The following is a 13,026-nucleotide window of genomic DNA, read 5'->3' on the forward strand; positions in this document are numbered from 1 at the left end:
CAAATTTTTTTTTTTTTTTTTTTTGTATTCTCTGTTTCTTATTGCAGAGAATAGAGAGCATTATGTTAAAGGTTTTAAAAGAACTAACAGACACAAACCTTAACATCTCTCCAGACTAGTTGAATCTTGCTGTAAGGAAGCCTGAGATCGATAAGGTTCTTCGGGTTGAAGTCTTGTGGAAGTTCCTTCAATGGAAATCTCAGCCAATGGAGATACCGAATCTCTTCCAAAGGGAGCTTAAGTCCATCGGGGAAGTGTATCTTGCTGTCAGCTCCGCAGTCCCGAGGACATTGAGAATTGTAGATTTTCAGGTACCGGAGTTTGCGCATCTCGACAAAGGCATCACTGTCTATGTACGTTTCTTCTGGTAATTTTGACGTGTCGAGGTAAATACCTCTCAGAATCTCTGTTCCCTATCATACAAAACAGCGAAAGACGACATTGTTAGCAGAGAAGCATACCTATAAAATGTTTGATGGTTGGTGTCTGTGAGTAACTAAATCTTTACCACTTTATTCTTCAGAGCACCGATGGCATCTCCATGGTTCCACAGCCTACGACGATCTTGTGAACTCAGTTCTTTGCCAAATGTATACATCAGATCATGCATCTCTACTCGGCCACCAGCTATATCAACCAGAAATTTATTGTCAAGAACTCTGAGTTCGCTCTGAGACTCAGGACCGGGCGAATCCACCATGCTTCTCACAAAGGGTTCATCCTCTGCTCTGAAAAAACACGAAACGTCAAGGAAAGCATCTTTCTCTGGTGGCCACAGACGGGCATATCTTGTTCCCAAAGCTTCTTGAATCTTCTCACTGAGTTTTTCTGCCAATGTGTTCAGTCTCTCTCTCCAATGATTCTCGTCTTTCTCACGAAGCTCCTTGCCTAATACCTTCAGAGCCAATGGGTTACCTCCTGCATAACCCACGAATCGTCTCGACATCGACATGAAAGCAGCTCCTTGTGGATAAGAGATGGAATCATCAGATGTATGACAGGAGAAGTAGTTTAAGCTGTCTCTCTCGTTCAATCTTGGGACCACGTAAGTATCCTCGACCGGTTTTCCCATCAGTGACTTATCTGTCGTTGTAATAATGATCTTGCTTCCTTTCTTGACCCAGTTGAGTTTCCCGAGAAGAAACTCAATCTTTCCCTTGCTATCTACATCGTCGAGAACGATAAAGACCTCCCTCTTGAGTAGATCATTCTTCCAACGTTCAAACATGTTCTCTGTATACTCTATAACGCGATTGTCTTCCTTCAGCAACTCTTGCAGGAGTGTCTTCTGCATCCAGTGAAGGCTACGAATCATCGACTTTCTTCGGATGTCTCTGAAGAACATGCGGCTCCGGAACTTGTCTTGCCACTTGCGGAACAACATCTCGACGAGAGTTGTTTTACCAATTCCAGGCATACCGACAACTCCGACAACACGAGTGCTCTTCCGTCCCAACTCCAGCTTCTGTTCCAATTGCTGGAGACGTTTCTCGCTTCCAAAGAGAGGAACGGTTTCAGGCTCTTCTGTCTCTCCGGATGACAAGCTCTCATCGGAACTTCCCTCCGGATCATCCATAGAAGTCATTACTATTTCAGGCTCTTCTCTGTCTCGTGGGAGCGTATGGGGACGAGGGCTTACGTCCATGACATCGTCATGCTTCTCCACGTTTCCTGTGGATATATTCATGGAAGGTATCATGAGCTTGTCCCCTGTTTCTGGTCCTCTTTCCTTTGAGGAAATCTCCGTCAGAACTTCCTTTATTTTCTCAATGACTGTATCGATGAATTCACGCTCGTCTCTGCCAACACAAAAGAGAGAGTAATGAGCATGATACATACAGATATGGACGTGTGACTTATGATCTAAACATTCTCAGAACCAGAAGAATCTACAGGAGAAATGGTGAAAGTAGAACCTCGTTCCGTCGTAGGGCAAGCCTCTCTTGTTTGCAGCAAAGACCAAAGCTTCCTTCCATTCCGTGACCTTGTAAACATGATCTTTCATAGAGACCAGATCCCAGAACCTCCGGCCGAAATCTCCCTCGAGTTTTTTCACTGTATTTACATCAAGCTTGTAGAATATGGGAACGATCACAAGGTTGCATTCCTTGATCTTGACGAGCTCGTTCAAGCACCATTTTGACTCCGTGTACCTGCTGGAGAAGATCACCAACGCGATTCTCGACTCCTGGATCCGCTGGAAGAGATCGTTGATATCTTTACCGACTCCGTCATCTTCGTCTACAAAGGCGTTGATCCCGCCGCTTTTCAAGGCTCTTTTGAGGTGGGCGAGGAAGTTGTTTCTCAGCTCGTCTCCCCTGAAATTGATGAACACCTTATGCTGAGGCACAGAGTAAGAAGAGGTCGCCGCCATGGGAGGTAACAAGTGAAGAAGTCTGGTTGAGGAAATTTGCAAGCTTCCCCTTGAATTCTCCAGTTTAATGTTGCAGATTTGGATTGGTCATCGTAGCTCAACTAATACGTTTTAAAAAATGACTACTTGTTGGATTTGAGCCAATCACATCAAGTCAACGTGCATGTAATATATATACACACACACACTCTCTCTCTCTCTCAATATGTTGGCTTCTTGGGAAACCTAAAACCACAATGTGTTGAACCCTAAACAGAGATTACACAAATGCTTTCACCTTCAAAGAGAGAATACACTCATGCATAAAGCATATACAAACAACTCGATTTGCGCAATCCCATCAATACTTGTTCTTATAGAGCAACGTTTGTAAGTGACACTCAGCAGTTACACAAGGAAACCATTAAGTCTTATCTATTGCAAACCGAAAAAGAACAAACACAACTGCTTCTCGACACATTCCTGTCAGTGCAGAATCTTCGTATCTTCGAGTTCTTGAGTCACATAACCAACACACACATATATATATATATATATATATATATCAAATTCGTACGACAAGAGTTCAAACCTGTAGAATTATTACAGACCTCAGTTCACTTTGCTTAAAGCTTCATTCGACCTCGGTGTGATATGGGGCGAATAGCAACACCTTTGACGAGGAGGCCTTTCTTCCAAGTTCCAGTTGAGTTATGCTCATGCATTGAGAACCTCATCTCTCCGGCCATCTCCGGCGACGCCTCGAACTCTCCGGCGGAAATATAGAGCCACCGGTTTCTCATCTGCTCTTCCAGGCTTACTTTCCGCTCAAAGTACTGCCCGGTTGGAAGAGCAAGCGTCACGTTAACGGGTGGGTCCCATCCGTACGCCAGATCTTCTAACCCTACCACGAAGACCACCTCGTACCTTGTCCCATGCGTTAGATCCTTGGTGTCGAACTTCCCACTTATATCGAGCCAGCACACCTCTACCAGCTTAGCAACCTCAACTTGTGTTCCGCTGTATAAAAAAAGATTCACAAACACCGTTCAGTTGAAGTGTGAAACTGTACAGGATTCTTATATATATATATACACATAAGAAGAAACTAAGGTATAAACTCACTTTGTAGTATTGGGAAGACAGCACCAGGTCCAGTATTCCTCTTGATTGGACCAAGTGATGGAGAGGTCCCCAGCATAGATCATAAGACAGTTGCTCTCAGCATAAATCAAGCTGAAGCCGCATTTCGTAATTTTGCATAGTTTGACTTCATCTGTACCATCTGTCACTTTGAATTCAAGGATAGGCTCTGCAGTGACGGATTCGGTCAAGCCCCGACCTTTGAGACGGTTCGTGATATGGCAGCGATTGGTGTAACCTATGAAGACTTGCTCTTGCTCAATCTTTCCTGGTGATGTCCAATCTCCAACGTTCCAGATCAGTTGGATGGCCGGGCCATCTTCACGTTCGAGCTTACTAGTGCATTGCACTAGGATGCGACTGTTTTGATACTGCTCGTCCCAGAAGGAGGCGACTGCACAAAGAGCTATCCCGTAAAGCCCCTCATGCCACTGTGGAGGCAGCTTCGGCCTTATCGCTGATCCAACCGCCTGCTGATCGAACCACGAAGGTACTTCACATCCGGGATACGAAGTACGGAGCAAGGCCTCTGATTCAAAACCCTGCCAAGTATCACAAATCACGTGGAGGCTTTCTCCATAAGCTAAGTAATAGAGATATATTATAGGTGCGCGCATTCACACGAGTTTTTCAGACTTTGACTAGCTAGGAAGTGGTTGAATGCATGTCGGAATCAGTTCATGTCAGTCATGAGACTAAGAATACCGGGTTTGCCCTCAGAGCGTAGGACGTGATCTTATCCTTGAGAACATGGTCGAGGTCGTTGCGGCTGGTAAACGTGCATGCGGAATGGATCTGCTCCGTCATCATGAGATGCATTTCTGGATTTTCTTTCGTGTGCCCTCTCACTTCCTCTGGTATCTCCCGTAGCTTTTTCTTTAACGCCTCTGTGATTTCTTCTATAAATTCACTCTCGTTGCTGCCAGTGGAGTGGCAATATAATCTTATTAATATTCTTTCCGTAGCTAGATTATATATATCTACAGATTAAATATAATCATGTTTTTTTGTCTTTTCTCTGATATAGCCAATCCAGCGGTGATATATAACCGTTTTAGAGATTTTATTTAGGTTTTCTGAAATTCGAGAGAGTTTTTTTATGATAAACATTTAAGTCGAAAATTGAAGATACTCTAATCTCATACGTGTTGCACGTATATATTAGGTTGCGAATTAGGAGTATTGAAAGATATGAAAAGTTATAGAGAGTTATCTATTATAGAATTATACTCTATTATAGGATTGGTTTGTAAAATTCTAATTCTATATTTAGTTTATATATACGTTAGTTATTTGGTTGAATGAATAATATCTATTCCGTAACACTTGACAGGGTTTAGGTTTAGGAACTAGAAGCTGAGTTAAATGTATATGTATGTATATATGCTAAGCTTTTCCCAAGACATATATATATATATATATAGTATGTTAGATAGGTGTGGCGCATTACCAATTGGTGGAGTACTTCAAGCCCCTCTTTTTGGTAACAAAGGCCAAAGCTTGGTTCCATCTTGTGACGTCGTCGACAAGATCCGTGACAGAGAGAAACTCCCAAACCCATCCGAACATGCTCCGGAGAGAGCTTTCCTTGAGTCTTTTCACGTCCCCAGGCTCGACCTTGTAGAAGATGGGGATGACGGTGAGTTTCCCTTCCTGGGCGCAGTCCATGATCCTGACGAGCTCGTTCATGCACCATTTGGATCCGCAATAGTCGCTCGAGAATATCACCACCGCGATTCTCGACTCCTCTATCCTCACGAACAGGTCGCTGATATCTTTACCAACCCCATCGTCTACGTCTATGAAGGCGTTGATCTCCGCGCCCTTCAGGGCCTTCTTGAGGTGGGAGAGGAAGTTGTTCCTCACTTCTTTCCCTCTGAAATTTATGAACACCTTATGCTTCGGCACATACGAAGAGGAAGTGGCCAAAGCCGCCATTGGAGACCATTAACGTCTGTATCTTGCTTCTTTCGAACCAACAGGGATGTCTTTTATATATACAGATATATATTAGCGCAAGTTGAGATACCAATGGCACCATTGATATAAAGATTTGTCCTTGTTGGTTAATTAATTTGTGACAGGATAGCTCAACCGGTTGACCCGCTCTTTATGCTCAACGTTGTTAATTCTGAAACGGTCTATAGTCGTACGTTGAGAGCTTCTAATTCAAATTCACGTCATGCAATTTGTATTTTAATATCATTTTACATGTTCTTTTCGGCTAGTTTATTCCTTTTAAGCATCAAATTTTTTTAGATTGGTAAAATTTCATGATTAATTAATTTCCGTGGACCCAAGTAGTTGCATGATGTTACTTCCTTGGTTAATTAAGAGCAATTGTTGAAGTTTGTATGATGGTATTCGTGCACTGCAATCATCTGTAGTTCTATTGTCCCAACCGCTAAACATGGATGTTCTTGTTTACGTTAGAGGTGCAGGCAACAGGTTCTGTGAGAGGTAAACGTGTCGAGTAGAAGTGGAATGGGTCCGTATATTCTTGGTGCAGGAGTTACCGAAAATCTACAAACATCGGTCTATTCTCCCCAATTGAATTGGATGGGGATGTAAATTGATACTGTGAAATTACAAACGTTACAACTTACAAACTGCAAAAGCCGGTTTCCATTGGATCTTGTCAAACCTCAAAGTTCTCCATCTGAATGCTGCTCTTCAGAGGCACGTATTCCCCGAGATAGCCACCGAGATGGTCGTGCAATGCCGTCTTGTCGATACCCTGGTGGTGAAAGCTCTTGCACACGTAGTAAAACACGCTCTGAACAAGCAGTCCGACCAGATTCACGATGACAAGGACTCCGACCAAGAACCCACCAATCACAATTCTCGTAAACAGTCCATAATCTTCTCCGCCATGGACGACCACAGCCCCAAAAACTCCTCCGATGACTCCACACATTGCCATATACACGAACACCATCGAACAAGCCATCCAAGTTCTGCCTTTCAGCAGTTCATAGCTCTTCTTCATCGCCGCGAATCCGTATACGGGCTCAAGAACTGATACTACACTAGCTAAATGCCACAAAGCGGTCATGTAAACATGAACGCCCAAGAACAGAGCAAAAATCACCAGCATCGAGAACACAGCGAGAAGCACGTTCTGCAGATCAATGGCTACGATCAAGACTACCAAAAATATCAAGAAGACTGTGTTGTAAGCTAGCATCAAGAGCGAGACCCATAGGAAAGTGATGAAGAGCCGCTTCAGGACCAGGGGAATGGCGGACATTGTGGAGGAGAAGGAAACAGGTTTGCCCGTGTAGAGGGAGGCGACGGTGAAGACGACGGCGGCGGTGGAGAGCAGAGAGAACGCGAAGAGGAAGATGACATAGCAGAACTGGAAGACGAGGAGGACGGTCCATTCATGGCGGGTTTGAGCTGGATCCGAGGGAGGGTAGGAATCGAGCTGAGCCAAGATCGGGTGTGTGAAGAGGGAATGAGCGAGGATGGCGAATGAAAGAGGGAAAATTAGGGTTAGGGTTATGAGGTAGAAGGTTTTCAAGGAGAATTTGGGGATCGAAGTAGACTCCCGCAATATGCCTCGAATGCTGAGAAATTGGAGCTCCTCCGGCGCGAGATCCATGGCGGATTAGATTTTCAAGCGATGAAATTATGGTTTCAGAAATGGGAATACCAAGAAAAGAAAGGAGTTAAAGGAGGAAACTTGATGGAACCTTTGAGGAGTTCTGGACGCATAGAAGAAAGGAAGAGGACGATGGCATTCTCGTAAATTTCTTCTTCTTTTTTCTTTTTTGCGCAAGAAACGAAGTCTATATTGGGAGAGAAAGCACTGATCGCAAGGAAAATAATCAAATATAACCCTTTTTCAATTCAGCGAAAAAAAATTGTCGTTAATATTGTATTTTTTTTTGTAATATTTCACGTTATTTCTAAAAAAATAATGGTCTTCTTATTAAATTTTTTTGTTAATTTATTAAGTTTAACAATATATAAATAACAAAAGGTTTATCCAACCAATGAATAACATTTTTTTATTTAAACGCATGATATAGAAGTTACTATAAAAAATGATTATTAAAAAAAGTTACTATAAATAAAAGGATGAGAAATATTGGAAATGAAACTTTAAATGATAGCTGAAACAAAATAATTTATTGTGTAGGTTTACCCGTCGCTGTCTGATTAAACAAAAAAAAACAAACATTTTAAAGTTAATGATAGAATTATAAGAGTAGAATTTAATTTCTCAATCAAAGCTAACCAAAACTTTTAATGCATTCCATTTTCTTCGCATGATTTGATGCATGAAGTAATGTTGAAATGATTGCCGTACTGTATAATGTTTAAATTGTATAAATCTCATAAGTTTAAATAATGGAGGAAGACATATATTTTTTATGGAAAGAAAGTGGGTCATTGCACTAACGTCTTCAAGGGCATCATATTATAAAATTGGAAACGCATATTAATTGAAAAAAAGGTTAGCTTATTATAATATTTATGGAGAAAGCTATAATCAAGATAGCAATAACATATATTTTATTTTAAGCAGTCCATGGTTTTAGGCAAACAGCCCATGGTATCACATTTTTTTTGTCGACGCTGAAAATGCGTCATCTCTCATTATTGTGGTTTTGGATTTTAAAATCATAAGATTTGGTTGGTTTTTTACGGATATATAAAATTTTTGCCATTTATAGAGTATATCATCATAAATCCGTTACGTATAAAGTATATCATTCGATTTTAAGTTGGTTGCAATTTATTACAATTCTTATCCGAATATAAAAGCGGCTAAATATGAACGAACTCAATGTCTAAAGTGAAATACCAAAATAATATATATATATATATATATATATGAAATTATTGAATATTTAATTTTGTTTATGCTACTATTTATTATTTATTCTTGTTTGATTTTTTAGATATGTGATTTAAAAAAAAAAGCTTAGCAATCATAATGTCAAAACATATATAAATCAATAAAGGTAATCATTCAGTTTACTATAATCCTAAATCTACCAATCACTATACTTCAAAAAACCAACATTATTATTAGTTAATTAATTCACAGATCCAATCAGGCTGACAGCTTTTATATAGTTTTTTTTTTCTTGTTAAATTATGGATATACATGTTCTAATATTCCTTCTCTTAAATCATTGGGGTTTATTGGTGCCGCACGTTCTCTTATATAAGTATTCACATAAATATTGTAGTTATACGCATATTCCATGTACAGTTAAAATATTCGAATAAATTTATTTGATATAGGTCTAAAAAATTATCACCTTGAACTTGAAGTTTTTTCGTATGGTAAACCAATGTATGCATAATATATATATATATATATATATATGTATGTATGTAGGTAGGCATAAAGTCAACTCTTCAATTTATTTAGTCTATGAAAAAAAGTAAAGAAAGATAACATGTTAGATATTTTGTTGTACATGCCATGTCGCCTGTCGGGACATGTCCCATAAATTTGGAACGTATCAAAGAAAGCACGTATAAACCAAGAAACAGTCCAATTGACAGTTATTTACCCTTTTTTAACTAATTTAATTTGATCGGAAACAAAGTTTGCGAAAGATTCATAGAGAGTGTACAAGTTGTTCTTCCTTAAGAAAGATTTGGCATATGCTATATTATGGGACTGTGGGATAATATGTCGCGTTCCAGTTATATTCCACTCGAATTGACACGTCACTCTAATAATTTCGAATTTAATATAAATTTTTAAGGTATCGATAATGTTAAATTTTCATTTTTTTTTTCAATTTATTGTGGACCATTGTGTTAGTGATAAAGATGAGATACCCGTATGTTATTTTCTAGAAGTGTGAAAATACCCATTGAATTCATTGTGTGGAGTTGTTTTAATATACGAAAACATAGAGAATTAGAATTATTTTTATGGAATTACATTTATAATAAGATTAATTTATTCATATCAATATAAAAAAAAGGAATATCAATCCCACCACTATTTTCGTGGTAAAATACTATTTCAGTCGATTAGTTTAAACTATATATTGTAATGGATTATTATTATTATTATCTGTGATTTTCTATATATAAAATAATCATGTATTTGGAATTTTTTTTTTTTACATTAGCATATGATGGTTTGGCAATTCAAGAAAACAGAAGGAAAGAAAAAGAAAAAAAATATACAGAAACAACTGAACAGAATCTAACCTCCCTCCCTCCTCTCTCTGTCATCAGAGGTTTTGTCAGCTTTTGAAAACCAAGCTCAATCAATTTTGTTTTTTATTCCTATCCTCTCTCCAATCAATTTTGATGGTATTGTAAATAGATAAGAAGAAGGAAAGACAAAATTCGAACTTGATCTTCCCTTTTCGGATTTCGTATTCTCAAAGCCGTGTTTCTTCCGTGGGGGGGTAAAAACGATTATGCTCTCTGGGGTTCCTTGTTCTTTCGTCTTTTGACTGACGATTTGGTCGGATCACAAAGATCATGCTTATCCCCTTTTCGTCTCTTTCTTATGGGTTTGTTGCTTAATACAAAAAAGCATCTCGCTTTTGGTGGAATCAAGGATTCCCGGCTTTTGCCCTCTTCTCCTGAACCAGCGGATGCAATCAGACAAAAGTGCTTTGTGATCGTTCGAGCCTCTTGCATGTTCATCTCAGAGGGATTTTGCCCCAAGGGCTTCAGATTCTCAGGTTGAACTGGCGTTTTAGTGGTGAAGAAAGTACGCTTTCGGTTTGTTTGATTGGAAAAAACTGAGTTAAAATCGGCTCAATTTCTTCGCGAATTGGACTGGAGTCAAGATCAAGTCGTTAAATTCAAGTTCGAGTTTGGTTGCTGGCCCTGAAAAAATGGCGGCAAGGGCTGATGCTTCGATCGGAGAAGGCAATGAGACGATCGAAGGGAACTTGGGAAATATGTGGGCTTTGGAGCAGAAGCTTGATCAGCCTATGGATGAAGAAGCCAACAGGCTCAAAAACATGTACAGAGAAAAGGTACGAATCACTGGTCTTTCTTCCCTTTCTTCCTCTTCAAGTTTCTCGGACTATTTTCCTGCATAAGAAATCGTATTGTTGAAGAAAAGTTTGAAGCTTTTTCTACAAGGAAAGGACAAAGATTCAGTCTTGTCAACCAGTGATTTACGCAGACAGGAGAATCAGATACAAGTTAACGATGGTTTCTTTCTTTATTTTTTATGAGCAAAAACGAGTTACTGGGTATGATGGTCTGGATTCGATCTTTTCAGTTGATGGCTAAACGACAATAGTTTAAGAACTTCAGAAGGAAATTTGATGTATTGGGTGTTTTTCTTGATCTGGAATTTTGATTGAATTGTAGGGATATTCAATGATGTTGCTTACGAGACTGGCGTTTCAGAGTCTGGGGATCGTTTATGGCGATTTGGGCACCTCTCCATTGTATGTGTTTAACAATACATTCCCTCATGGAATCGATGACCCTGAGGATGTAATCGGAGCTCTTTCTTTGATCATTTACTCGCTTTTCCTTATCCCACTCGTCAAATATGTCTTCATCGTTTGCAAAGCCAACGACAATGGTCAAGGTAAAACCCGAGCTTTCATCTGCCTTCGATCCATATGTAAATGAAATCTTGAGGTTTTCCTGAAATTGTGGCCACTGGTGCAGGTGGGACTTTCGCCATATATTCGTTGCTCTGCAGACATGCAAATGTGAAGCAGATTCCTAATCAGCAACGCAGCGATGAAGAGCTTACCACGTACAGCCGAACGTCTCTTCCAGAAGGGTCATTTGCTGCGAAAACCAAGAAATGGTTGGAGAAGAAAAATGCCAGAAAAAGAATACTTCTGGTCTTTGTTCTTGTCGGGAGTTGCATGATGATCGGTGATGGCATCCTGACACCAGCCATCTCTGGTACGTGTCTACTGCTTCACCTTCTTATTCTTCTTCAGATATCTTTTGAAGTTTCACAGATCAACAGATTACCCAAATGTTACATTTTCGCAGTTCTTTCAGCTTCCGGTGGGATCAAAGTCAACAATCCAGACATGAGCAGCAGTACATTCTTACATCCCTTCTTTACATTTTCTTGTCTTGTTGTTGTTCTTCAGTTTTTGACCCTTAAATCCCCGCTTCTCTGTTTCAGACATCGTGGTACTTGTGTCGATTATCATATTAGTCGGCTTGTTCAGCATGCAGCACTATGGCACTGACAAAGTCGGTTGGCTTTTCGCGCCTATTGTGATGATCTGGTTTCTCTCCATTGGAGGCACTGGTATATACAACATCTTCAGATACGATCTAAGCGTCCTGAAGGCTTTTTTACCGCAGCATGTGTATTTGTACTTCAAGAAGAGAGGACGAGAAGGTTGGATTTCCCTCGGAGGCATCCTGCTTAGTATCACGGGAACAGAGGCATTGTTTGCAGACATTGCTTATTTCCCGGTTTCAGCCATTCAGCTCGCTTTCACGGTTGTTGTGTTCCCTTGTCTTCTCCTAGCGTATAGTGGTCAAGCAGCTTACCTTATGAAAAACAAGGAACACTACGCCGATGCATTCTATAAATCTATCCCGGGTTTTCCCCCTCTCGCCTTTCTTTCTACTCAAAATCGTAAAATACAAAGTCATGGCTTCTCATGTGTTCTGACATCGTTGTTTTGGCTCTGGCAGGGAGTATATATTGGCCGATGTTTGTTGTAGCAACGGCAGCAGCAATTGTTGGAAGCCAAGCTACGATATCGGGCACATATTCGATAATAAAACAGGCCGTAGCTCACGGGTGTTTCCCGAGAGTCAAAGTCGTGCATACTTCCAAGAAGTTCCTCGGTCAGATATACTGTCCCGATATCAACTGGATACTCATGCTCTGCTGCATCGCTGTGACCGCTGGCTTCAAGAATCAGAATCAAATCGGAAATGCATATGGTAAGCTTTTTTTTCGCTCCTTCCTCTGGTTCAAACCTCTGACACTCTAAAAACTCCTGAGTGGCTCGACAGGGACGGCGGTGGTGATTTTGATGCTCGTGACCACAGTGCTCATGGTGCTGATCATGTTGCTCGTATGGCGGTGCCATTGGACCATCGTCCTTATATTCACCGTACTGTCTTTCGCGGTAGAGGGAGCGTATTTCTCGGCGGTTCTCCTCAAGATTAACCAAGGAGGATGGGTACCACTCATCATAGCGGCCGTGTTCTTTCTGGTAATGTCGATCTGGCATTACGGAACTGTCAAAAGGTATGAGTTCGAGGTTCACAGCAAAGTCTCCATGGCTTGGATCCTGGGACTTGGCCCCAGCCTCGGGCTTGTCCGTGTCCCGGGGATCGGACTCGTCTACACTGAGCTAGCCAGCGGTGTCCCTCACATTTTCTCGCATTTCATCACAAACCTTCCGGCGATTCACTCTGTCGTGGTGTTCGTCTGCGTCAAGTACCTTCCCGTCTACACTGTCCCGGAGGAAGAGAGGTTTCTCGTGAAGAGAATAGGCCCCAAGACTTTCCGAATGTTCCGCTGCGTCGCCAGGTTACAACAGGCTCAAAAACATGTACAGAGAAAAGGTACGAATCAAGATCGG

General features: G+C 40.8%; 5 protein-coding genes across 6 annotated transcripts in view; 2 read left to right on the forward strand and 3 right to left on the reverse strand.

Moving 5' to 3' along the window:
- Nucleotides 1-133, forward strand: part of LOC104811596 (probable arabinosyltransferase ARAD2) — a 5,271-nt gene extending 5,138 nt beyond the window's left edge. The window contains exon 4 of the mRNA XM_010538365.1: nucleotides 115-133. The gene's annotated coding sequence lies outside the window, so the exon portion shown is untranslated. The remainder of the gene's footprint in view (nucleotides 1-114) is intronic.
- The window catches only part of LOC104811588 (disease resistance protein LAZ5-like), a 4,839-nt gene extending 2,383 nt beyond the window's left edge, over nucleotides 1-2,456 (reverse strand). The window contains exons 1-3 of the mRNA XM_010538326.1: nucleotides 1,917-2,456; nucleotides 509-1,799; nucleotides 99-413 (exon numbers count right to left, since the gene is read on the reverse strand). Coding sequence (XP_010536628.1) covers nucleotides 99-413; nucleotides 509-1,799; nucleotides 1,917-2,374 — 2,064 coding nt within the window. The 5' untranslated portion in view covers nucleotides 2,375-2,456. The remainder of the gene's footprint in view (nucleotides 1-98; nucleotides 414-508; nucleotides 1,800-1,916) is intronic.
- A 185-nt stretch (nucleotides 2,457-2,641) lies between these two features.
- Nucleotides 2,642-5,465, reverse strand: LOC104811622. Its single transcript, XM_010538377.1, has 4 exons — nucleotides 4,947-5,465; nucleotides 4,202-4,415; nucleotides 3,479-4,038; nucleotides 2,642-3,373 (listed from the first exon to the last, which is right to left on the reverse strand). Exons 1-4 carry the CDS (start codon nucleotides 5,432-5,434, stop codon nucleotides 2,980-2,982), a joined length of 1,656 nt encoding a protein of 551 aa, XP_010536679.1. The 5' UTR covers nucleotides 5,435-5,465; the 3' UTR covers nucleotides 2,642-2,979.
- Nucleotides 5,466-5,970: 505 nt separating this feature from the next.
- Nucleotides 5,971-7,278, reverse strand: LOC104811630. Its single transcript, XM_010538389.2, has one exon. It carries the CDS (start codon nucleotides 7,098-7,100, stop codon nucleotides 6,135-6,137), a length of 966 nt encoding a protein of 321 aa, XP_010536691.1. The 5' UTR covers nucleotides 7,101-7,278; the 3' UTR covers nucleotides 5,971-6,134.
- A 2,405-nt stretch (nucleotides 7,279-9,683) lies between these two features.
- The window catches only part of LOC104811640 (potassium transporter 9), a 4,273-nt gene continuing 930 nt past the window's right edge, over nucleotides 9,684-13,026 (forward strand). The window contains exons 1-7 of one of the 2 annotated variants that reach the window (XM_010538400.2): nucleotides 9,687-10,470; nucleotides 10,814-11,039; nucleotides 11,123-11,368; nucleotides 11,462-11,512; nucleotides 11,601-12,029; nucleotides 12,125-12,379; nucleotides 12,452-12,974. In XM_010538400.2, the coding sequence (XP_010536702.1) occupies nucleotides 10,327-10,470; nucleotides 10,814-11,039; nucleotides 11,123-11,368; nucleotides 11,462-11,512; nucleotides 11,601-12,029; nucleotides 12,125-12,379; nucleotides 12,452-12,974 (1,874 nt within the window). In that variant the 5' untranslated portion in view covers nucleotides 9,687-10,326. Of the gene's footprint in view, nucleotides 10,471-10,813; nucleotides 11,040-11,122; nucleotides 11,513-11,600; nucleotides 12,030-12,124; nucleotides 12,380-12,451; nucleotides 12,975-13,026 lie in introns of both variants that reach the window. The other variant, XM_019201805.1, reaches the window with a different exon arrangement.

Source organism: Tarenaya hassleriana, unplaced genomic scaffold, assembly GCF_000463585.1.
Source record: "Tarenaya hassleriana unplaced genomic scaffold, ASM46358v1 Cleome1, whole genome shotgun sequence".
In the NCBI taxonomy this organism is placed as follows: domain Eukaryota; kingdom Viridiplantae; phylum Streptophyta; class Magnoliopsida; order Brassicales; family Cleomaceae; genus Tarenaya; species Tarenaya hassleriana.

Bases quoted from the DNA above. Each gene is read 5' to 3' on its own strand.
- LOC104811630 (XM_010538389.2), bottom strand. From the start codon at position 7,100: ATGGATCTCGCGCCGGAGGAGCTCCAATTTCTCAGCATTCGAGGCATA.
- LOC104811622 (XM_010538377.1), bottom strand. From the start codon at position 5,434: ATGGCGGCTTTGGCCACTTCCTCTTCGTATGTGCCGAAGCATAAGGTG. The intron at 4,416-4,946 runs GTAATGCGCCAC...CTCCACTGGCAG, and splicing joins TTGAAGTACTCCACCAATTG to CAACGAGAGTGAATTTATAG. The intron at 4,039-4,201 runs GTATTCTTAGTC...GATACTTGGCAG, and splicing joins ACGCTCTGAGGGCAAACCCG to GGTTTTGAATCAGAGGCCTT.